The sequence below is a fragment of the Petromyzon marinus genome, chromosome 56 (assembly GCF_048934315.1).
Source record: "Petromyzon marinus isolate PM22_M1 ecotype Great Lakes invasive population chromosome 56, UKy_Petmar_22M1.pri1.0, whole genome shotgun sequence".
NCBI lineage: Eukaryota > Metazoa > Chordata > Hyperoartia > Petromyzontiformes > Petromyzontidae > Petromyzon > Petromyzon marinus.
In genome coordinates, this window is record NC_133722.1 from 5200959 (window position 1) to 5224308 (window position 23350).

Below are 23350 nucleotides of genomic sequence, written 5' to 3' on the forward strand. Positions count from 1 at the left end.
ATACAAAGAAGCCTCTTTGGACTGAGCGTCGTAAATTCAATATATGGCGGTGGTGGCAACTACATCTGCAGAACATGAAGAACCAGTGGCATCTTCAGGAGGTTATACAACTTGTAAAGCCATTCCCTGTTTAGTGTACAGTACATGCCGTACAACATGTTTAGACTTAGGAACAAACTGACTTACGAACAGACCTGGAACCTAACTCATTTGTAAGTCCCTAAGTTCACAGTGACGAATATTCTGTTGTAAGCCTTTCTAATCATTGTAACTTTACAATCTATGATGAAACCCAACAGGCAACCTCTGTTTAAATAGGGCAGGGCAAATAGCCCTGGAGAGAAGACTGCTTGTAATTGGTCAGTGATCGAAGGATTGCCCCGAGGCGACAACCATCCCCTGTCTGGGTGGGGTTGGAATCGGCCAATTGGAAGCCAACATCTAATTCCTCCGCCGTGGCTGACCATTGCCATAACGCCGAGGGCTCTCATTGTTTTTTTCCCCGAGACCAAGGTACTCTGCAAACCTTCGGGCTACTATCAAAGGGTTTGGTCATGAAGCCATCCATATATATATAAAACATAGACATAACTTCAACCGAGGTGGATACAAATTAAGCAATCATTGGAAGGATGTTATTAACCAGGTAAAACCTTAACGGCTTTATGGTGTTGCCTTCGTATCCGCATCTCCAGTTTATTCAGCCTCCTAGCCCCGCCCACTCCCCCCCCAGCATTCCCTTGCGCGTTTACTAACCCCCCCCCCTTGCTCTATCTCTCCTCCGTGACTCCTCCCCCCTCTTATATAGCCTCGTGTCACAAGTAGCTTTTTTGCCCACTTCAGCAATTTTCTTGCTGTGGTTATCCCACCTGATGACGGACGCTTGTGTTGCGCCTGAAACGTCGTGATAAAACATTTTTTTATATATATATCTACGTGACTTTACCGAAATAACCAAAGAGTATATGGATCCCTGCAGTCACGAAAACTTCAAATCTAGATTAAGCCAAAATCTGTTGTGTAGAAATTCAGACCCATGAATCTTCAGTACAGATTCTCTTGAAATAAGATTGTCCGATGCTACTCTGCAGTGTAAAGCCAATTAGCCCTTTGATTATATATATTTTTTTTACTTTGCAATAGTTTCATTAAGACATTTTATTAGCTTCAAAGTGTCCGAAATGAAATAAATGTTGTAGATGGGGCCCCCAACAAACCCATATTAGACCCTAGCTGCCACTGGCAAAAGCACATGTTGACAAATATCCATTTTCAATGAGACTTTTTAAGGCATTTCCTTTGACAAAATGCAAACAACCAAAGACACGTTTTAGAAAATAAAATCGCACTATATTCCCATGCAGAAACAACACAGCCTTGGATGACAGAGACGCGAATAAACAATGTACACCTGGTTAACGTTGCACACTCAATGTCGGCTTTCATGAGCGTTAAGGACCAGGTCGCAACTTTGGAGTAGCTCAAAGATAACATTTTTTCTGGTGTGGAATACATGCATAGAGTTGTCGGAAGCAATATTTTGGCGATTCGTATATGTTGAATGTGTCCATGGGTTCGCGTTTTTAGGTTGCCGTGTTGCTTTCACGATATGATTGCAATGGTCACGACACGGAAAATTGTCGCGAGATCACTTTTCCCAGACTTTGAAAATATATTTCCCATTTTTAAATGTACTGCTTTTGTGCTTTGCACTTCCAGTCGATCTCGAGATCACCAAATTATTTGGTGACTACGTTAGCCGTGGTGCACAAACAACAATATACTCAATGGTCAATAAATGCCTTTAAAAGGAAAAATATGAAGCGGGTGATGTTTCAGGCATTGACTCTCTACAGAAGCCACTATCTCTGGCCTCTATGCTGTGAAGGGCCATTGCCTGAAACGTTACCTAATATACACTTTTATGGCCACTGTTGAGGAATGTTCAGTTGTCATAAGTCTACTTATTCTAAGTTTCCAATAATTTTTTACACGAGACATTTTACACGACAAATTAACTACAAAGGACAAAGCCTCGGTCAACTTTTTAGCAAGTACTGACTTAAGGACTTTTAACAAAAATCTTGAATTTGCTATATTCACAAATTGTCAGAAAATAAACAACTATTAAAACAACTGTTTTACCAGGTTAAGGCCCACTGAGCTATTTAGCTCTTTTTAGAAGCAACCTGGCCACAAATGATAGCTCAACAAAGTGGCATGTGGCATATGTGGAAAGTTAAAGCAGCCACAAATGCTCGAAACGCACAGATTCTAACTGGAGGGGGGAAACAGGACCCAGAGAAAAATCCTCGCAACAACGGGGAGACATGCAAACTCCAAATTTCCAGCAGGTCTCCAGGGTCAGGATCGAACCCGCGCCCCCTCCTGCATACCAGGGAGAGGTAACATCTCGCCAAGGTGGCGCCATCTCGTTCACAATTTTTTTTTAATGAAAGCAACCGACGCTACTATATTCGTCGGACCTTATTTCATGCGCGTCGTCGATCGCAGCCAAACCCCAGCTCACGTGACTCCTCCAGCCACTCGAGGCTGCTATATTGACAAAGTAAAAACTAAATAAACCACGAATGAAATTGTGACCATGAATTGCAGCAATTCAAAAAGCAAACGAGAGAATCTAGACAACCTCTCCCTCTGCCTTTCATTTTAAGCCATGGGGGGGGCGTGGTACCATGCCAGTTTCCCCTCGCCTTGTTTAAACTTGGCAGCGTTTGTGAGCGCACGTTTATTAGGCCGACCACCGCATGCTGCACTCGGCGCTCGTGTGTATATATATTTCAATACTTTTAACACGGACGCGTTTTTTTTAGATTTGGTCAATTGAACCTTATGGCGGAACTCAGGGGGGTCCCATAAGTCCCCCCGCGTCGCACAAACTGCGCTGCAACGTCGTTTTATGTCTGCTGAAAGCGAACGACACGGCGATCTGTTCCTCTCGACGAGCTCTACACGGTGCGCTAATCAAAGTTTAAAAGTTTTGTTCCTTCTACGCAGTTGTCCTCGCTGCGCTTGGGACGACACAACAACAGAGCGATCCGCACCAGGTGAGTCGCGGCGTTTATGTGCGCGGTGGGACGGGAGTCGCCCAAAATAAATAAATTACGATTTTGACTTCCGTTTATTCGGGACCCCCGGGGGGGGGGGGTTCCGCCGCCATAAGGTTGAATTCCCTTTAAAAAAAAAAAATGAGCAGCCGTACGAAACTCGCGTCCAGAGGAAGTGAACGCTCTCAAGTGTCGTGTGGAGATATGTCGGCAGCCTGCTTGCTGTACCCACCACCCTACGACGCGGGCATCTTCGCTGCGCAATCATCTCGGAGCGATCCGCCAAACCCCCTCCGCCCCGTGACTCGCTGCGGTACGGGCGCAAGCACGCACGCGCGATAACGAGCCCCGTCAATTACCGACGCTTATTTTACCACGTAAGGCCCCGCTGAGCTGCATAGCTTCCTCCAGAAGCGACCTGGCTATCGCAAACGATAGCTCAGCGAAGTGGGCTCATCATCATCGCGTGCAAATTTAAAGCGGCCATCAACGCGTGACGTCGATTCTAAATGTGGTGGTGGAAAAACCGGAGGACCCAGAGCAAAGATCCACACGACTACGGGGGAGAACATTCACACTCCGAAATGGTTACAGGCATCGTCAGGGTCGGGTACGAACCCACGACCTCCTGTATAACAGGCGAGGGAGTTAACATCTCCTAGCCACCGTGTCGATCGCAATCGTGACCGTGCGGCCCCGCGGTCCTCGCTCGCGCGTTACAACTCGAACGCGGGGAAGCGGGACGTGTCTGGTCTCAGCATGTCCACGAGGAAGTGAATGGTCCCAGCCATACCTGCGGGGGGGGAGGGGGGGTGTGGGTGTGGGGGAAGTGCAAACATTGTTCTGCTGGCTCATCCACACAACGGCGAGGCACGAACTGCGAGGCAGCGCTCATGAATATACAGCTGCTGCGTGTGCAGCTGTTACACACGAGCGGCAAGATTGTGATTTAAAGCTTTCGTGACTGCAGGGATTCATATTCTTGGTTCTTTCGGTAAAGTCACCACGTAGAAGGGAAACAATAAAATAATAAAAAAATATAAAACAATAAAAATTATCACGACGTTTCGACTGCAACACAAGCAATCATCATCAGGTGTGAAAACCACGGCAGGAAAAATTTGAAAATGTGGCGTATTTTTTTTTAACGTTAGCACCACAGAGAGCGATTTGGCAGTTATTCGGATGGACGATGTTAACTACCTCGCCTGATATACAGGATTGACGTATCAATCTGTGATTTGAAGCTTTCGTGACTGCAGGAATCCCACTCTTTTGGTTCTTTCGGTAAAGTCACGTAAGTAGAAAAATAATAATAGATCATGTGACGTTTCGACCGCAACACAAAGCAATCGTCATCAGATGGGACAACCACGGCAAGAGAAAAAAAAAGCCTACTTCAGTTTTTTCTTGCTGTGGTTGTCCCACCTGATGACGATTGCTTTGTTGTTTCGATCGAAACGTCACGTGATCTATCATTATTTTTCTACCTACGTGATGACTTTACCAAAAGAACCAAAGAGTAAGGATTGACGTAGTTTCGATCCCGACCGTGATGCGCGTCTCTCCCCCCGTGGGTTCGCGTGGATTTTTCTCCAGGGTCCTCCGGTTTTCCCCTCCGCAATCTGCGTGCATTTAGAGTATCTGTCTGCTTACTCTTTGGTTCTATTCGGTAAAGTCACGTGGGGTAAAAAATAAAACGACAAAAATCACTACGTTTCGGCCACAACACAAGTGGCCTTCATCAGGTGAAGGGACCGTACTGTCCAGAGGACAGCGTTGGAGTGAAGAAAGCCAAGCCCAGGTCGCGTCTTTTAAGCTGTGTGAGAGGAAACAAAACGCCTTGACAAAGGAATTAGCATAAAATGCTGTACAGGACCGGCACGGTGGGGGGGGGGGGGAGGAGTTTACAAATGTTGGTGTGAAGGGAAATAAGCTGGGAAACAAAACGCCTTGACAAAGGAATTTTATCGACGTGACTTTACCGAATAGAACCAAAGAGTATGGATCCTTGCAGTCAGTCACGAAAGCTTCAAATCTATACTTGGCTCCTATACATTTCGCAAGTGACAAGCCACTTCGTTGAGCTGTCATATGTGGCTGGGTCGCTTCTGAGAAAGAGCTACATAGCCCAGTGGGCCTTAACCTGGTTAATTGAAACAAGTAAAAGTAAGAAAATTGAGTACCTGGTGTGATGTTTAAACATCGCCACAAGGGAGACAAAGGTGGCCAGGCGCATTGGTGGCCATTCACCCCCCCCCCCCCCCCTCACGCCGGCCTTGATAGGCGCTCGCTAACAGCACTTGTCACAATGGTCTGTTAAAGGCTATACGGGGTGCACGATGCGTGTACACACTTGTGCACATGTGTACACGCCTGTGCACACGTGTGAGTGGGGAGCGATAGTGTAGCGGTTAGCGCGCTGCCCTACGAACCCAGCGACCCGGGTTCGATTCCCGCTCACGGCCAACACTGGTGACGATTATCTGAACCGGTCCTGGGCCTCGCCTAGGTCGACTCAACCTCAAATAAGTACCTGGTGCGGTGTGTAAACATCGCCACTGGGGAGACAAAGGCGGTCGGGCGCGGTGCTGGCCACCCACCGCCTCGTGTACCGTTCCGGCCTTCATAGGTGCTACTCGCTGACAGAACTTGCCCCAAAAGTCTGTTCAAGGCTATACGGGGGATCTTTGTGTTATACCTTCAAATAGTGAGAAGGGTCGATCTGGAATCCGGCATCCGTGCTTTCCATAATCCAAGCACCACTCCGCAAACTGCAAATCAAGAGTTAGAATCAGAATATTTACACTGCAGGAGGACTCCCATGAGCTATAAAGCTCGAGGGGAGGGCCCATGACCGGTTCAGATAACCGTCACTGGTGTTGGCCATGAGTGGGAATCGAACTCGGGTTGTCGGGTTCGTAGCGCAGCGCGCTAGCCACTCTCCACACACACAAGCGTGCACACACATGCACACGGACATACGCAGAAAGAGACAAAGATCCTCCATATTATAGCAAGCGATATTGGCATGTGCATATTAGGCCGGCAAAGCAACGCGGTCGGCAAGGCATCGTGCCCGGTTGCCTTTGTCTCTTAAGTGATGATGTTTATTCACCACACTGGATACTAATTTGAGGCCGAGTCGACCCAGGGGAGGCTCAGGACCGGTTCATGCTACAGTAAAACCTTGGGATTGCGAGTAACTTGGTCTGCGAGTGTTTTGCAAGACGAGCAAACATTTTAAATAACTATTAATTCGATAAACGAGCGAGGTCTTCTTGCAATACGAGCAGTAACGTATACGCTTTATCTGCCGAGCGTCACATGATCACAACTCATATACGAGTGCCCTTGGATTACAAACACGTTTCCGGAACGAATTATGCTCGCAATCCAAGGTTTTACTGTATTCGTCAACGATGTTGGCGATCGGTCATTTGCCAGGTGCAGCTCCCAAGCTCTGGAAGGCTTTGGCTTTGCCGTTAAGAACGATGAGAATCGTGACGCTATATGTAAGTCTGTCTTGAAAACTCGCCTCTTTAAAACTGGCCTTTACCCCTGCCTTGGTTCTGAGTGAGTGAGAGGGTGAGTGAGTGGGTAAACTGGCCTTTACCCCTGCCTTGGTTCTGAGTGAGTGAGTGGGTGAATGCGTGGGTGGGTAAGTGAGTGGGTGGGTGAGTGAGTGGGTGAGTGAGTGGGTGAGTAGATGAGTAGGTGAGCGAGTGGTTGCGTGAGAGGGTGAGTGAGTAGGTAAACTGGCCTTTACCACCCATTAGATCTGGCCGTTTACCCTGGTTCTGAGTGGGTGGGTAAGTGAGTGGGTGGGTGGGTAAGTAAGTGGGTGGGTGAGTGAATGGGTGAGTGAGTGGGTGGGTGAGTGAATGAGTGGGTGAGTGAGTGGATAAGTGAGTAGATGAGTAGGTGAGCGAGTGGGTAAACTGGCCTTTACCACCCATTAGTTCTGGCCGTTTACCCTGGTTCTGAGTGGGTGGGTGAGTGGGTGGTTGAGTGGGTGGGTGAGTGGGTGGGTGGGTGAGTGAGTGAATGGGTGAGTGAGTGGTTGAGTGAGTGGGTGAGCGAGTAGATGAGTAGGTGAGCGAGTGGTTGTGTGAGAGGGTGAGTGAGTGGGTAAACTGGCCTTTACCCCCCCCCCCCCCACTAGTTCTAGCCATTTACCCTCCATATCCTGCCTACCTCCTGGCTTTCCATACACGGTGCCGCATTGGTAGGGATCTACGGATGAAATGCGCCACGTTACAATTTGCAAAATTATTCTTGCCGAACACGCACGCGGGGAGCGGGGGGGAGGGGGGGGGGGGGTGCTGCGGCGAGGGGGAGCGCCGTGACGTACTCGGCACGCGCGGTACAGGTGCCCGTGCTCGCCCGTGGCGCGGTACAGCGCCAGGAAGGTGTAGGCGTTGCCCGCGACGCCGTGGCACAGGCCGTAGCCCTTGCGCAGGAGGCCGCGCTGCCACACCACCTCGCCGCACTCGAGCGCGTCACGCAGGTACTTTTCGTCCCCAAACGCCTGCCGTGAGCGTGCACGCACAGAGACGCGAAGAATCCCCGTCATCGCCGTCGGCAGGCCCCCACCCCGGGGGTTTGTGGACCAGCGGTGGCCACCCGCCGTCTAACCCACAACGCGTACTGTCACGGGAAGCAGAGAATGATGAATGTCTCGCGTGCTCTGCCGAAAACTGCCTAGAAATATATACACATATACAGGGGCTCCTCTACTTGCGAACGAGCTAGGTTCCAGAGGTCCGTTCGTAAGTCGATTTGTTCGCACGTCCAACTTTTCTGCTGTCGATTGCAAACACGTTGTACGGCGTGCACGCTAAACACGGGGAATGGTTTTAACAGTTGTACAATCTCCTGTACATGTAGACGCCACTGGTTCTTCATGTTCTGCAAATGTAGATGCCGCCACCACCACCACCATCCATTGCGTGGCGGTTGAACTCATGGCTCGGTCCGAACAGGCAACTGGACATACGGACAGGTCTGAAAGTTCGTAAGTCGAACGTCCGTAACTCGAGGAGTCCCTGTATGCGCGCACTTGGCTCTTTGCAGAACTCATCGGCACTTTGTGGCTCTTGGCCCGTTACAGGTTGGCCACTGCCGGTGTTCACAAATGCATTCTCCGGCTCTTATCGTCCATCTCTCTTATCTCACTATTGGGCTCTCTCTCTGCGTAACGCTAAGAAGGGCACGCGCGTTGCCGCTCACCCGGTGCGCCTGCAGGAGGGCGTGCACCACGCCCGGCGCGCCGTGGCACCAGTGCACCAGGCGGTCGGACTCGTTGCTGAGCGACGAGGGGAAGTTCCCCGAGCGGAAGCGCTTGCGCCGCACGTAGTCCACGCTGGGCTTCACCAGCTCCGCCGACGCCTCCTTGTTCATGCCGGCGCCCGGCTGCTGAGGCCGGGCGCGCGCACACACACACACACACACCGCGCGGGGGGGGGGGGGGGGGAGCGGAAACCGTCGTCGCCAGATATTCCCGGTCATCCTCGCGGACGAATTTTTATATAGATTTTTTTCTGCTGACAAACGCTAACCGTCGCTCAGCCGTTAGGTCTGACCATCTAACAAAGGCATTCCCTTGCGGTGCAAAAGAAGCTCAACGCACACATGCGCCGGGCAACACAGCGCCGACGCACAAGCGTTGCGACCCTCCCTTCTCGTGGGCGCCTAGGAGGAGGCGGTGCCGTACCCCCGGCTCGCCAGGAGAAGGCGGTATGGCAAAGATTCTAGATTTGAAGCTTTCGTGACTGCAAGGATTCCATACTCTTTGGTTCTATTCGGTAATGTCGCGTAGGTCGGGACGACAAGAGCTTCAATGCACTGAAGCTCTGTCGTCCCGACAGTTCTGTTCCTTCACCTGAAGAAGGCTACTTGCGTTGTGGCCGCAACGTCGTGATTTTTGTTGTTTTATTTTTTACCTACGTGACTTTGCCGAATAGAACCAGAGAGTATGGCAAAGATGTGGACCTCGTCTTTGAGGGATAGAGCGTCGACCCCTCTCCGAGAGCGAGGAGCGAATGCCGTGCGGCGAAGAGTTAAGAGCCGAAATCATCCACGAGCGGCGAAACCGCGTCTTGCGTACACATGCATCTTGGCAAGCTAGAAGCTTTCGCGTTCGTTTTAGAATTCCAGGAGGCAAGAGATGTCTCATTCACAAGGGTGAGTCGGGGGTCACTGAAACGATGAAAACAAAAAGCAAAGTACAGCATTGAAGTAAAATACCGAAAACATTTGTAGATACCATCGCCCCATATACTCCGAAACCTTTCGGAGCTTTGCTGCAACTGTCTTCTACACCCCATCGCGTAAGCCCATAACACCTGTGATGCACGGCGGTCATCCGATACAAGTGCTGTGACGCGTGGTACACAGCGCTGTGATGCATGGTACACAGCGCTGTGATGCGTGGTACACAGTGCGATGATGCATGGTACACAGCGCTGTGATGCGTGGTACACGGCGCTGTGATGCATGGTACACAGTGCTGTGATGCGTGGTACACGGTGTGGTGATGCGTGGTACACAGCGCTGTGATGCATGGTACACGGTGCGATGATGCGTGGTACACAGTGCGATGATGCGTGGTACACAGCGCTGTGATGCATGGTACACCGCTGTGATGCGTGGTACACAGCGCTGTGATGCGTGGTACACAGCGCTGTGATGCATGGTACACAGTGCGATGATGCGTGGTCCACAGCGCGATGATGCGTGGTACACGGTGTGGTGATGCGTGGTACACAGCGCTGTGATGCATGGTACACAGTGCGATGATGCATGGTACACAGCGCTGTGATGCGTGGTACACGGTGTGGTGATGCGTGGTACACAGTGCTGTGATGCGTGGTACACCGCTGTGATGCATGGTACACAGTGCGATGATGCGTGGTCCACAGCGCGATGATGCGTGGTACACAGCGCTGTGATGCGTGGTACACGGTGCGATGATGCGTGGTACACAGTGCGATGATGCATGGTACACAGCGCTGTGATGCATGGTACACCGCTGTGATGCATGGTACACAGTGCGATGCGTGGTACACAGCGCTGTGATGCGTGGTACACAGCGCTGTGATGCGTGGTACACAGTGCGATGATGCGTGGTACACGGTGCGGTGATGCGTGGTACACAGTGCGGTGATGCATGGTACACAGTGCGATGATGCGTGGTACACGGTGTGGTGATGCGTGGTACACAGCGCTGTGACGCGTGGTACACGGCGCTGTGATGCATGGTACACGGTGCGATGATGCGTGGTACACAGTGCGATGATGCGTGGTACACGGCGCTGTGATGCGTGGTACACAGCGCTGTGATGCGTGGTACACGGCGCTGTGACGCGTGGTACACGGTGCGATGATGCGCGTTGGCAACACGGCGTGGCGACGCGACGGGCGCGGAGTGCACGCACGCACCTGCATGAGCATGTAGTAGATGCCGGCGAGACCGTGAGCCGCCCCCACGTACTGCTTGCCGTGCCACTGGTAGAGCAGAGGGCACCGCTCAGCCCTGCGCTCCGTTACTGCCAGGGCCTTGCCCGACTCCACCAGCGCCAGGCGCACCTACGCGCGCGCAGCAAGACAAAGGTCCCCCGTGTGGCCTCCAACGGGGCTGTCGGCGCGCACATGCGCTGGTAGCGGCGAGCACTTACGATCGGCCGACGTCGTTTGCACACCGCACCCAAGTGCCCGTTTGAGGCTGAGTCAACCTAGGGAAGGTCGAGTACCGGCTCGGATGATCGTCACCGGTGCTGGCTGCGAGCGGGAATCGAACTCGGGTCGCCGGGTTCGTGGCGCTGTGCGCTAACCACTACGGTACCGCTAGCCACCACGCGCCCACACGAGGACAGGTAAGCACACGCGCAGAAACGCGCACACCTGACACGCGTGGACACACATGTAGTGACATCGCGGGATGTCACCGCGTACTGCCGGGTCTAGAGAGGCACGGCGTGTGGTGTAACGACACCACTCTGGTGTGGGTGCAGTACCGGCCCTGGAGGGGCCCGGTCAGCGCTGATTGACAGCGCTCGATGGCACCACGCTTGGAGTGCAGTGCCAGCCCCTACAGGATAGGGTGTGGGAGTACCGGCCGAAGGAACGAGGTTACTCAAGGCCATGGCACTCTGGTTGACCCAAAAGGACACGTGACCGGTTAAGTCTACAAAGGGGCCCCGTGTGGGGGGCTAGGGGTGGTCACGTGGTCGGGGTCCTGATCCTGCTCGAGGATTCTGGAAGGTGGGCGTGGCCAAGGGCGGAGCCGGCCATGCCACAGAGAATATCAGCCGGGTCCCCCAGAGGGACCGGCATTGTTGTTCATCCTGAAGAAACCTTCGTCTACGTTCTATGTCCTACAGAGTCTCCAACACGTGGACGTGGACCCGAGATGTGGTCCTGGTCAGTAGTAGCTAGTGACGTTGTAATTAGTGTAGTTAGCCTGGTGGTCACCACCTGGCTAACTACACCAGTCACGTGGTAACTAGTGTAGTTAGCCTGGTGGTCACCACCTGGCTAGCTACACCAGTCACGTGGTAACTAGTGTAGCTAGCCTGGTGGTCACCATCTGGCTAGCTACACCAGTCACGTAGTAACTAGTGTAGTTAGCCTGGTGGTCACCACCTGGCTAGCTACACTAGTCACGTGGTAACTAGTGTAGTTAGCCTGGTGGTCACCACCCGGCTAACTACACCAGTCACGTGGTAACTAGTGTAGTTAGCCTGGTGGTCACCACCTGGCTAGCTACACTAGTCACGTGGTAACTAGTGTAGTTAGCCTGGTGGTCACCACCCGGCTAACTACACCAGTCACGTGGTAACTAGTGTAGTTAGCCTGGTGGTCACCACCTGGCTAATTACACCAGTCACGTGGCAACTAGTGTAGATAGCCTGGTGGTCACCACCTGGCTAACTACACCAGTCACGTGGTAACTAGTGTAGTTAGCCTGGTGGTCACCACCTGGCTAATTACACCAGTCACGTGGTAACTAGTGTAGCTAGCCTGGTGGTCACCACCTGGCTAACTACACCAGTCACGTGGAAACTAGTGTAGCTAGCCTGGTGGTCACCACCTGGCTAACTACACCAGTCACGTGGTAACTAGTGTAGCTAGCCTGGTGGTCACCACCTGGCTAACTACACCAGTCACGTGGTAACTAGTGTAGCTAGCCTGGTGGTCACCACCTGGCTAACTACACCAGTCACGTGGTAACTAGTGTAGCTAGCCTGGTGGTCACCACCAGGCTAACTACACCAGTCACGTGGTAACTAGTGTAGCTAGCCTGGTGGTTACCACCAGGCTAACTACACCAGTAACGTGGTAACTAGTGTAGCTAGCTTGGTGGTCACCACCTGGTTAGATACACCAGTCACGTGGTAACTAGTGTAGCTAGCTTGGTGGTCACCACCTGGTTAGATACACCAGTCACGTGGTAACTAGTGTAGCTAGCCTGGTGGTCACCACCTGGCTAACTACACCAGTCACGTGGTAACTAGTGTAGTTAGCCTGGTGGTCACCACCTGGCTAATTACACCAGTCACGTGGTAATTAGTGTAGATAGCCTGGTGGTCACCACCTGGCTAACTACACCAGTCACGTGGTAACTAGTGTAGCTAGCCTGGTGGTCACCACCAGGCTAACTACACCAGTCACGTGGTAACTAGTGTAGTTAGCCTGGTGGTCACCACCAGGCTAACTACACCAGTCACGTGGTAACTAGTGTAGCTAGCCTGGTGGTCACCATCAGGCTAACTACACCAGTAACGTGGTAACTAGTGTAGCTAGCTTGGTGGTCACCACCTGGTTAGATACACCAGTCACGTGGTAACTAGTGTAGCTAGCCTGGTGGTCACCACCAGGCTAACTACACCAGTCACGTGGTAACTAGTGTAGTTAGCCTGGTGGTCACCATCAGGCTAACTACACCAGTCACGTGGTAACTAGTGTAGCTAGCCTGGTGGTCACCACCATCGCTTGTTATTCTGTTAAGGGGCAGTTACCCCTGTGTGTTGGTGTTAAATGAATGTGTTGCCTCCTGAGCGTACGTCTGCGACTCAGTTGAACTCACTGCACACACACCAGACCCTCGCTCCACCTGCGACACTGCGCTCGTAGTAGACTGGCGCGCTCCTTCGCCTCGTCCTTGTGAACCATAGTCAGAGAATATGGTTCACAAGGACGTGGGCTCCACCTCGCCGTTGCAATGCACAAGAGAGCCTGGCAGGGGTCGTGGAGTTCAAGATGAGGCGAAGCAAGGGTGGATGAGGGGATTCACCTCGTAGAGTCAGGGAAGGGAATTCACGATGAGGTGGAGGAAGCGTAGAAGTGGGCACCTCCTCGTCGTCACAATGCTCAGGGAGACGGGCAGGGGGAGGGAGCTCGAGACGAGGTGGCGGAGCAAGGTCGGAGAGGTGCGTGTACGCGACAGTGTCGACTGCACCTCGTCGATGACCCCGGCGGGGACGGCCTCTTCCCCAAGCTCGGCGCGCACGTAGAGCAGCGCGAAGAGGAAGCCCGCGCGGCCGTAGAGCACCTCGTCCGGGACATCCGACTCCAGCGCCACCACCGAGCTCTTCAGCTCCAGCAGTCTTGCTCGTCGCAGCGGCAGTAACAGCGGCGGCAGTAACAGCGGCGGCAGTAACAGCAGCAGCAGCAACCATCAGTGAGAGCAGCAGCTGTAACAGCAGCAGCTGTAACATCAGTAAGAGGAGCAGCAGTAAAGGTATTTGTAACAGCAGCAGTATAGCCTTGTAACACAGGGGGGGTCCCCAACCCCCGGCCCGCGGGCTGCTACCGGTCCGTGGCCTGCTAGGAACCGGGCCGCACAGCAGCAGGAGGAGGTGAGAGCGGTGAGTCCGCACGTGGCCCGCCCCCATTATTTTATTATTTACCACTTCCGTCCGTGCCTCTTTTCTGCACTGCGCTCTTGTCTCAGTCACGTGGTGTTGGTAAGCCCACAAGCTCTAACCCCTAGTAGCCACAATGAGTAAGCCCACAAGCTAACCCCTAGTAGCCACAATGAGTAAGCCCACAAGCTCTAACCCCTAGTAGCCACAATGAGTAAGCCCACAAGCTAACCCTTAGTAGCCACAATGAATAAGCCCACAAGCTAACCCCTAGTAGCCACAATGAGTAAGCCCACAAGCTCTAACCCCTAGTAGCCACAATGAGTAAGCCCACAAGCTCTAACCCCTAGTAGCCACAATGAGTAAGCCCACAAGCTAACCCCTAGTAGCCACAATGAGTAAGCCCACAAGCTAACCCCTAGTAGCCACAATGAGTAAGCCCACAAGCTAACCCCCTAGTAGCCACAATGAGTAAGCCCACAAGCTAACCCCTAGTAGCCACAATGAGTAAGCCCACAAGCTAACCCCCTAGTAGCCACAATGAGTAAGCCCTCAAGCTAACCCCTAGTAGCCACAATGAGTAAGCCCACAAGCTCTAACCCCTAGTAGCCACAATGAGTAAGCCCACAAGCTCTAACCCCCTAGTAGCCACAATGAGTAAGCCCACAAGCTCTAACCCCTAGTAGCCACAATGAGTAAGCCCACAAGCTAACCCCCTAGTAGCCACAATGAGTAAGCCCACAAGCTCTAACCCCTAGTAGTCACAATGAGTAAGCCCACAAGCTAACCCCCTAGTAGCCACAATGAGTAAGCCCACAAGCTGACCCCTAGTAGCCACAATGAGTAAGCCCACAAACTAACCCCCTAGTAGCCACAATGAGTAAGCCCACAAGCTCTAACCCCTAGCAGCCACAATGAGTAAGCCCACAAGCTAACCCCTAGTAGTCACAATGAGTAAGCCCACAAGCTAACCCCTAGTAGCCACAATGAGTAAGCCCACAAGCTCTAACCCCTAGTAGCCACAATGAGTAAGCCCACAAGCTAACCCCTAGTAGCCACATTGAGTAAGCCCACAAGCTAACCCCTAGTAGTCACAATGAGTAAGCCCACAAGCTAACCCCTAGTAGCCACAATGAGTAAGCCCACAAGCTCTAACCCCTAGTAGCCACAATGAGTAAGCCCACAAGCTAACCCCTAGTAGCCACAATGAGTAAGCCCACAAGCTAACCCCTAGTAGCCACAATGAGTAAGCCCACAAGCTAACCCCTAGTAGCCACAATGAGTAAACCCACAAGCTAACCCCTAGTAGCCACAATGAGTAAGCCCACAAGCTGACCCCTAGTAGCCACAATGAGTAAGCCCACAAGCTAACCCCTAGTAGCCACAATGAGTAAGCCCACAAGCTCTAACCTCTAGTAGCCACAATGAGTAAGCCCACAAGCTCTAACCCCTAGTAGCCACAATGAGTAAGCCCACAAGCTAACCCCTAGTAGCCACAATGAGTAAGCCCACAAGCTAACCCCTAGTAGCCACAATGAGTAAGCCCACAAGCTCTAACCCCTAGTAGCCACAATGAGTAAGCCCACAAGCTCTAACCCCTAGTAGCCACAATGAGTAAGCCCACAAGCTCTAACCCCTAGTAGCCACAATGAGTAAGCCCACAAGCTAACCCCTAGTAGCCACAATGAGTAAGCCCACAAGCTCTAACCCCTAGTAGCCACAATGAGTAAGCCCACAAGCTGACCCCTAGTAGCCACAATGAGTAAAAAACAAACGTAGCTGGAGAGCTTCTTTGAAAAGGGGGACATTATGAACCCCCCCCCCGGTCCGTGAAAAAAATTATCTTCCATGAAACCGGGTCCCTGGTGCCAAAAAATGTCGGGGACCGCTGCTGTAACAGCCTGTTGGGGTAACTGCTGTTAGTGAGTAGCACCTATGAAGGCCGGCACGGTACATGAAGGCGTGGGTGGCCAGCACCACGCCCAGCCGCTTTTGTCTCACCAGTGGCGATGTTTACACACCGCCACCGGGAATTCATTTGAGGCTGAGTCAACCTAGGGGTGGCCCGGGACTGGTTCAGATAATCGTCACTGGTGTTGGCTGTGAGCGGGAATGGAACTCGGGTGGCCGGGTTCGAAGCGCAGCGTAGCGCTAACCGCTGCGGCAACACCGCTCCCCACGCACGCACGCACACGCGCGCCACTCATTGGCGCACGCCACTCACTGGTACACACACACACACACGCGCACCACTCACTGGTGCACACACACACACGCGCACCACTCACTGGTACACACACACACACGCGCACCACTCACTGGTACACACACACACGCGCACCACTCACTGGTACACACACACACACACGCGCACCACTCACTGGTACACACACACACACACACGCGCGCCATTCACTGGCGCACGCCACTCACTGGTGCACACACACACACACGCGCGCCACCACTCACTGACGCGCGCCACCACTCACTGGCGCGCGCCACCACTCACTGGCGCACGCACTCCCGGCTGTCGTCGGCGTTGCCGAGCTTGTGGTGCACGACGGCGCCGAGCGCCAGCGGCCCCGCGTCGCCGCACAGGAAGGAGACGCGGCGGCCCGAGAGGCCGCGCAGTGAGCGCTTGGCGTGGTCCAGCGCCCGCTGCAGCTGCCCCGGCTCCCCCTGCACACGGTGCAGCTGCACGTACAGGAGGCCGATGCCTGCACACGCAGTGTACACAAAGACAAAGATCCCCCATGTGGCCTTCATCAGAACGTTAGGGGCAGGTGCTGTTCGCGAGTAGCGGCACCTATGAAGGCCGGCACTGTGGCACACGAGGGGGTGGGTGGCCAGCACCATGCCCGACCGCCTTTGTCTCCCCGGTGACAATGTTTAAACACCGCATAAGGTACTTATTTAAGGCTGAGTCGACCTACGGGAGGCCTGGGACCAATTTCGATAAACACATACACTGGACTACTCACACTACAATACACACCGCAAACACAAACACACAGACGAGTGCGGGAGAGTGAGCGGGAGGGTGAGTGAGCGGGAGGGTGAGTGGGCGAGTGAGCAGGAGAGTGAGTGAGTGAGAGAGCGAGTGGGTGAGCGAGACAGCGAGTGGGTGAGCGAGACAGCGAGTGGGCGAGTGAGTGGGAGAGCGAGTGGGCGAATGAGCGGGAGAGCGAGTAAGCGAATGAGCGAGAGAGCGAGTGGGTGAGCAAGAGAGCGAGCCAGCTGGAAGAGCGAGTGAGCAGGACAGAGAGTGAGCTGGAGAGCGAGCGGGCCTGTCCACCTCACCTGTCCAGCCTGTGTAGCCCGAGTAGTCGTGGGGGTCAGCCGTCTTCAGCCCCTCCTCCATCTGTGCCACCAGGTCATGGATCTTCGCAGTCAGGCGTCCCTCGAACGCCGCGCTGATCTGCCTCGACGGAGGCAAGAGATGTGATCACAGTTATCGCTACCTCCCGGGTAAAGTGTTTTTGCAGACCCCGAAGACTGCCCGGACACCATGAAGCCGTGCGTGGCGGCTCACGCCTTGCGACCCCAACGCTGCCATACATTTAACACGTGATGATAAGCCACGTGGGTTCGATCCCGACCCTGACGCCTGTAAATTTGGAGTTTGCGTGTTCTCCCCGTAGTCGTGTGGATGATTTTAACGTGCATTTATACTATCTGGCTGCTATACATTTCCACGTGATAAGCCACTTCGTTGAGCTATCGTTTATGGGCAGGTCGCTTCTGAAAAAGAGAGCTGAAGGGCTCAGTGGGCCTTACTTGGTAAAATAAAAAAAAATGTTTATAGGTTTATCCACAAGACAACTGCTGTTGGCTTCCCCACAAAGTGGTACCAATTTTCTTAGCTCTTTCGGTAAAGTCACGTTGAAGGGAAACAATAAAATAATAAAATATATAAAACAATAAAAATTCTCACGACGTTTCGACTATAACACAAACGTGACTTTACCGAAAGAGCTAAGAATATGAATTACTGCAGTCACGAAAGCTTTAAATCAAAATTTGGTACCAATTTATCGACCCCGAAGTAAGGGATGATGGGCCGAGTCAACCCCCAAGCAGGCTTTGAACTTGCGACCTTTTGAATGACGAGCTGCTCGCTCTGCCACAGTCGCGCTTCTGAAAAAGAGTTAAATAGCTCAGTGGGCCTTACCTGGCAAAATAAAAAATAGTTTAAGTAGATTTTTTTTTCGTGTGATTTGCTTACCTTTCCTATACTTTGCACTCCTATTGTGTTTTTGTATTGTTTTGTTCGTCGGATGCCTCCGGCGTAAATAAAGAATGTGATTCTGTGGGTGAATCGCGTACATATGACAAACTCTCCGTGTTATGCGGCGTGGTTCCGTAGATGGCAGCAGTGTGAGTTGTGCGAGTGAACCCGTCTGTGCGAACCTCTTTAAGGGTTCTGCCCTCATATGTGTGGTGGGTTTTCTCTCGAAGCTCCGGTTTCCTCCAATGCAAAACACGTGTTTGAATGTAAAGCAGTGTGAAGCCTCATATTGGTGCTCGCAAAGCACTGTGGCTGACTAACATAACGTTCAATCTTGACTTGAAGCTTTCGTGACTGCAGGAATCCATAGCCTTTGGTTCTTTATACCTACGTGACTTTACCGAAAGAGCCAAAGAGCAACATAACGTTACCTTATTTGCATTGATAGAGGGCTGGGCATCACGTTACATTACATGCTTGTGAGATCCACCCAGGTGACGCTGCTGTTAACTTTCTCACTCTGGGTTAATTTTCTATTCGGGTATCTGTTAAGACCATCGTCTCTATCGGGGGGGGGGGGGGGGTCGATAAAATTGGTACTACTTTGTAGGAGTTAAGAGTAGCCATCCTCCGGGAGAGACTGTTTCAGTTTCAGTTCAGTTTTATTTATTAGGTAAAGCCCTGTGAGCCATTCGGCTCTTGAATTGGGTGCAACCGCAACAAACAAAAACGTGAACAAGAAAACATCTTAAAGTGACTAAGCGCAACAGAAAAATCCAGGTAAAAACAGCAAAGTCTTCCAGAAAAAGCACCGTGTATCAACGCTGTGTGCAAAAATCCCAGTGGGATGCAAGTCAAACAACAACAACCATAAGACAATTTTGATTCAAGTTATCGGTCTAACTCTGTACTACAACAAACAAATATGGCTAAACCAAAACGTTTTCGAAATCACCAAATGAAGCTATAAAAACAATGTTAACAGTGATCATAGGAACTGTGATTCACATTTAACAATAAAGGATATACATAACATGTACGACCAGACTTTGCAGCCATAGCTGGCAGCATGAGTCACTCCACAACAGCAGGAGTATCAGTAGCAGTATCAACATTTTTCAATGCAGCTGCCGTGAAAATGTGGAGACACTCCGAATTGACTTCTTGCAAAAAACACACGGCATCGTGTTGTGTACAAAAAAAAGACAAAGATCCCCCGTATAGCCTGTAACAGACTGTTTGGGCAAGTGCTGTCAGTCGAGCACCTACGAAGGCCGGCAAGGCACACGAGGGGGTGAGTGGCCAGAACCATGTAAATGCGTCATTAATTCAATAAAACATGTTTAAAGTCCTTCATCAATGCACTGCTGGATGAAGGATTCCCCACGGCCATGTCGGCCAAGATTCATTATTTTAACCATACTTCACCATACCAGTCACAGTTGGTGAAGATCGGGGGAGAGGGGGGCGGTGGGAATTGACGCGAGAGCAAGAAGAACAGGACAATATTTTAAGTTGCTGTACTACCTTCTGTTGCCCACATGGCAAAAACACATTCCTGCGGAGGGAGCTGGTAGGAACGTTGGGTTGCTCGGTCAATGGCCAGGGTCAACGGCGGCACCACGTGGTGTATTCCGCACAATGTGCCCGACTGTGAGGGCGGGCACAAGCCGGCGTGAGTAGGTTAAACGTTGAGTTTTATAAGGGCACCACGGGGTGACCAGCCCCTCCCCACCCAGCCCCTCCCCACCCAGCCCTCTCATTTTTGTATGCGCGACGGACGGACGGACACAATAATCCCCTGTGGGCTGGTGGTGTAACCAGGAGGCTCCTACCAGTATAAACCTTGCCTATGACACCCTGCCATGCACTAGTCACCCATCCAACATCCAACCCAGGTTCAAACACGCTTAGCTTCCAAGATTGTACAGCAATACATTAAGTAGAATCACATCACTTTATCCTAATACACGCAGCATTGCCAGCCTATGTTATGAACTTGCTTTTAAAGAGTTGTAATCATTGATGATCCCATTATAACATTATGGAGCGACATGGTTACTCAAATGTAACAGGGAGGGGTCCATATGTCTGGTGACCTCCCATTTAATTCTCTCAAACTTAATAGTTTTATTTCGATTTAAAGCTTTCGTGACTGCAAGGATTCATCTTCTACGTGACTTTACCGAAAGAACCAACGAAGATTAATAGTTTTAAGTAAGGTTTATTTTTAAAAAGCAATTAAAAATGCAAAGTTTAAAAAAAAATTTGGGGTAAATGAATTAAGGGGGGGGGTGTCACAAGACATCTGGACCACCCCCTCCTGCATCCAGTACTGTACAAAGAACATCACACGCACTGTACAGTTTAAGTTTTCACATTAACCTCAGCCGACAGCTATCCACTGCTGGATGAAGGCAACCGTCCTCACCGTCCTACCGACGGAGTAATTATTATAATCCACCGCTGATTTAAATCGCTCCCATCTCCGCGGCCGAGGAGAACCCCTTCTAGGTCGAGTTTCCGTATGCTGCACTCGGGCGCAGAATGTAACATTTAGAATGAGTATTTAACAACAACAACAAAAAAATCAGTTGTTATTTATCGCGAACAGGGGGCAAGACAGCGCGGTTTTTTCCAACACGAGGGAGACGGAGCGATGCGGAACGTTTGCCTTTGCGGGATCGCGAAAGACGAGGCAGACCATGCCCGGCAAAGATGATGATGATAATGATGATGATAATGTGCTCATTCGTTTTTCGGTATAATATACGGCGTACGAATACAGTAAATCGCGCGTGATTTTCAGTATGCACCTCACACGGCCGCTGAAAAATAGATATATATCATAACGCAACATTTAAAAAAAAAACCAATCGTGCGTGTGGAGTGCGTGCACTTTGCGTGGTTCTAAAGCAAACGCTGTGCGTGGTATGCATCGAATGTTGATCAACACGATTCGGGGCCTAGAGAGCCACCGACCCTCGGATAGAGACCCCCGCCGGGAGTGGCGCGCCTCGCCCGGCTGCCGATCGTGGCCGCGCACCCCCCCCCACCCCACCCCGGTTCAGCAACACCACCACCACCAACAACAACAACAACAAAAAATCCCGATTTAAGGTATCAAACAGCACAACAAACAACAACGGTTACCTTCCCCGAAGCGTCGAATAAATCCACGGGAGGCTGTGCCGAGTTATATTCCGCGTAGGGGTTCTGGAAATACCTCTCCTCCATCTCGTCAGCTTCCGACTTAAAGCGCTTCGACATGGCCTCTCCCATCACCACCACCACCACGAACAACAACAACTTCTCGTCAACCACACGGCACGCGCACTTAACGCAATAGCTACAACCCTCCTAAAATTATGCAAACAACAGCAATTTGCACAGCATCACAAAAATATTTTTTTTGCACCGTCGGTTTAAAATAAAATAAAACGTTTAAAAACAAAAACAAAATCTACGCTGAGGTAAATTGTCCGCCCGTGCCTTTTTGCGGCACAAACGATCAGATGACATTCAACGATAAACGGTTGCTTGGCAATGCGGTGACGAGCGGATCGATGGGTTTAATTAAGACAATAGCGGTGTGTAATGTTGTGCCGCGATGTTGTTGACGCGCAGTCCTCTACGCACTGTGAGAGGAGTTCGCGGCCACCAACGCCGGCCACGAAGCGGGAACCTCTCCCCCGCCCGCCCGCCCCTAGGTGGACTCAGCCTCAAACGAGTACCCGGTGCGATGTGTCAGTATCGCCACTGGGGAGACAAAGGCGGCCGGGCGTGGTGCTGGCTGGCCGGCCCCCTTCCCCACCCACCCACATTCACAGGTGGCTTAATCTTCGACGGCACTCGCCCCAAACAGTCTGTTAGGGCTACACGGGGGGGGGGGGGGTCTTTGTCTGTGGGGCCGTCCATAAATGACGTCACGCGATTTTGTACGATTTTTGACCCCCCCCCCCACCTCGTCACGCGGCGTCACAAAGAGTCAGACCCCCCTCAAATATGACGTCACAAAGCTCTGCCCCCCCCCCCCCCCAAAAAATATAAAGCATGCTTCAAATCGCTTTAAACTATTGTCATTGTAGTGTGGCGTATTTAATGTGGCGCTACACTCTGATGTTGTAGGAGAAAACATTTATTATAAAGTCTATTTAATTCAGTAGAACGTGTTGTCTATATTTATTTAAAGTTGCGCATTTTGACGTGACGTCACATTTCTCAAACCCCCCCCCACCCCCTCGTCGTCACACATCGTCACAAACGTCTGACCCCCTCCCCCCCTCCTAGGTGCGTGACGTCATTTATGGACGACCCCCTAGGGCAGACATGGGCAAAGTACGGCCCCCGGGCCGTATACGGCCCGTTGGGCTTTTTAATCCGGCCCGCCGAACTTGTCCAAATATTATTATTAAATTAAATTTTACCTTTCTCCTGTAATGCCCCCATTTCCCCATTAGATGGCGCACTTTGACCGGGAGTGACGACATGTTTTTTTTATTGTTCATGTTCGTGCAATTTGTTAAATTGCCTCGCAAATAAATGCCTTGCTACCTGTTAAAGGCCAAATCCTTTCATGTTATGATTTTTTAACACGTCATTTATATTAGTTCACACAAACACTCCATCCATCTAGTTCCTGACCCGGCCCCTCTGTCAAATTTTTGAACCCATTGTGGCCCGCGAGTCAAAAAAATTTGCCCAGCCCTGCCCTTGGGCTACACTTGGGGGTCTTTGTCTTTGTCTGTACGCACTGCTGCACGTGGCGAATTGTACAGGCGGCTCTTGTGGCCATGCCACTCCGTGTGCTTCTGTGCAGATAGTTTTTGTTTTTTTTTGTTGCGGGTTAAGCCACAGTCCCCAAATACCGCTCGTATCAATGCGGATAAGAGGAGCGGGCGACCCACTTGATCTGTAGAGGAACATTGGTATTAACGCTTGTTACAACATGAACAGCGCATTGAAAACGCGTACCGTTGTGTGTACTTGTTTACAAAGTGCGTTCACAAATCCACACTGACAAACACGCTGATTTGGCAGAGGTGTGCCAATTATTGTTTCGATGGTGTATTTAAACAGAGGTACCGCAGGTAAGTAGTTTTCAGTTTTAAAGGCATTAACAAGACAACACTTGCCACCATCCTTCAAACCCATTGGTGAAAAAGAGTAAAGTTGTTTACATGATA

The 23350-nt window shown here is 51.5% G+C and overlaps 1 protein-coding gene across 2 annotated transcripts; it reads right to left on the bottom strand.

Annotated features, from left to right (window-relative positions):
- Positions 1-1267: 1267 nt before the first annotated feature.
- LANCL2 (LanC like glutathione S-transferase 2) lies at positions 1268-21977 on the bottom strand. Of its 2 annotated transcripts, none has more exons than XM_076052495.1 (9): positions 21804-21977; positions 17237-17354; positions 16446-16653; positions 13531-13678; positions 10512-10658; positions 8301-8483; positions 7423-7599; positions 5770-5842; positions 1268-3861 (listed from the first exon to the last, which is right to left on the bottom strand). In XM_076052495.1, the coding sequence occupies exons 2-9, from the start codon at positions 17295-17297 to the stop codon at positions 3785-3787; spliced, it is 1074 nt and encodes a 357-aa protein (XP_075908610.1). In that variant the 5' UTR covers positions 17298-17354; positions 21804-21977; the 3' UTR covers positions 1268-3784. The 2 variants fall into 2 exon arrangements, with proteins under 2 accessions (XP_075908610.1, XP_032831362.2); XM_032975471.2 differs by having other exon boundaries at positions 21318-21868.
- Positions 21978-23350: the final 1373 nt, after the last annotated feature.

Coding starts and splice junctions, on each gene's coding strand:
- LANCL2 (XM_032975471.2), bottom strand. CDS start 21,446: ATGGGAGAGGCCATGTCGAAGCGCTTTAAGTCGGAAGCTGACGAGATG. Junction 10,659..13,530: donor CCGCCGGGGTCATCGACGAG/GTGCAGTCGACA, acceptor GCGCGCGCGTAG/GTGCGCCTGGCGCTGGTGGA. Junction 8,484..10,511: donor TCTACTACATGCTCATGCAG/GTGCGTGCGTGC, acceptor CGGCCTCAGCAG/CCGGGCGCCGGCATGAACAA.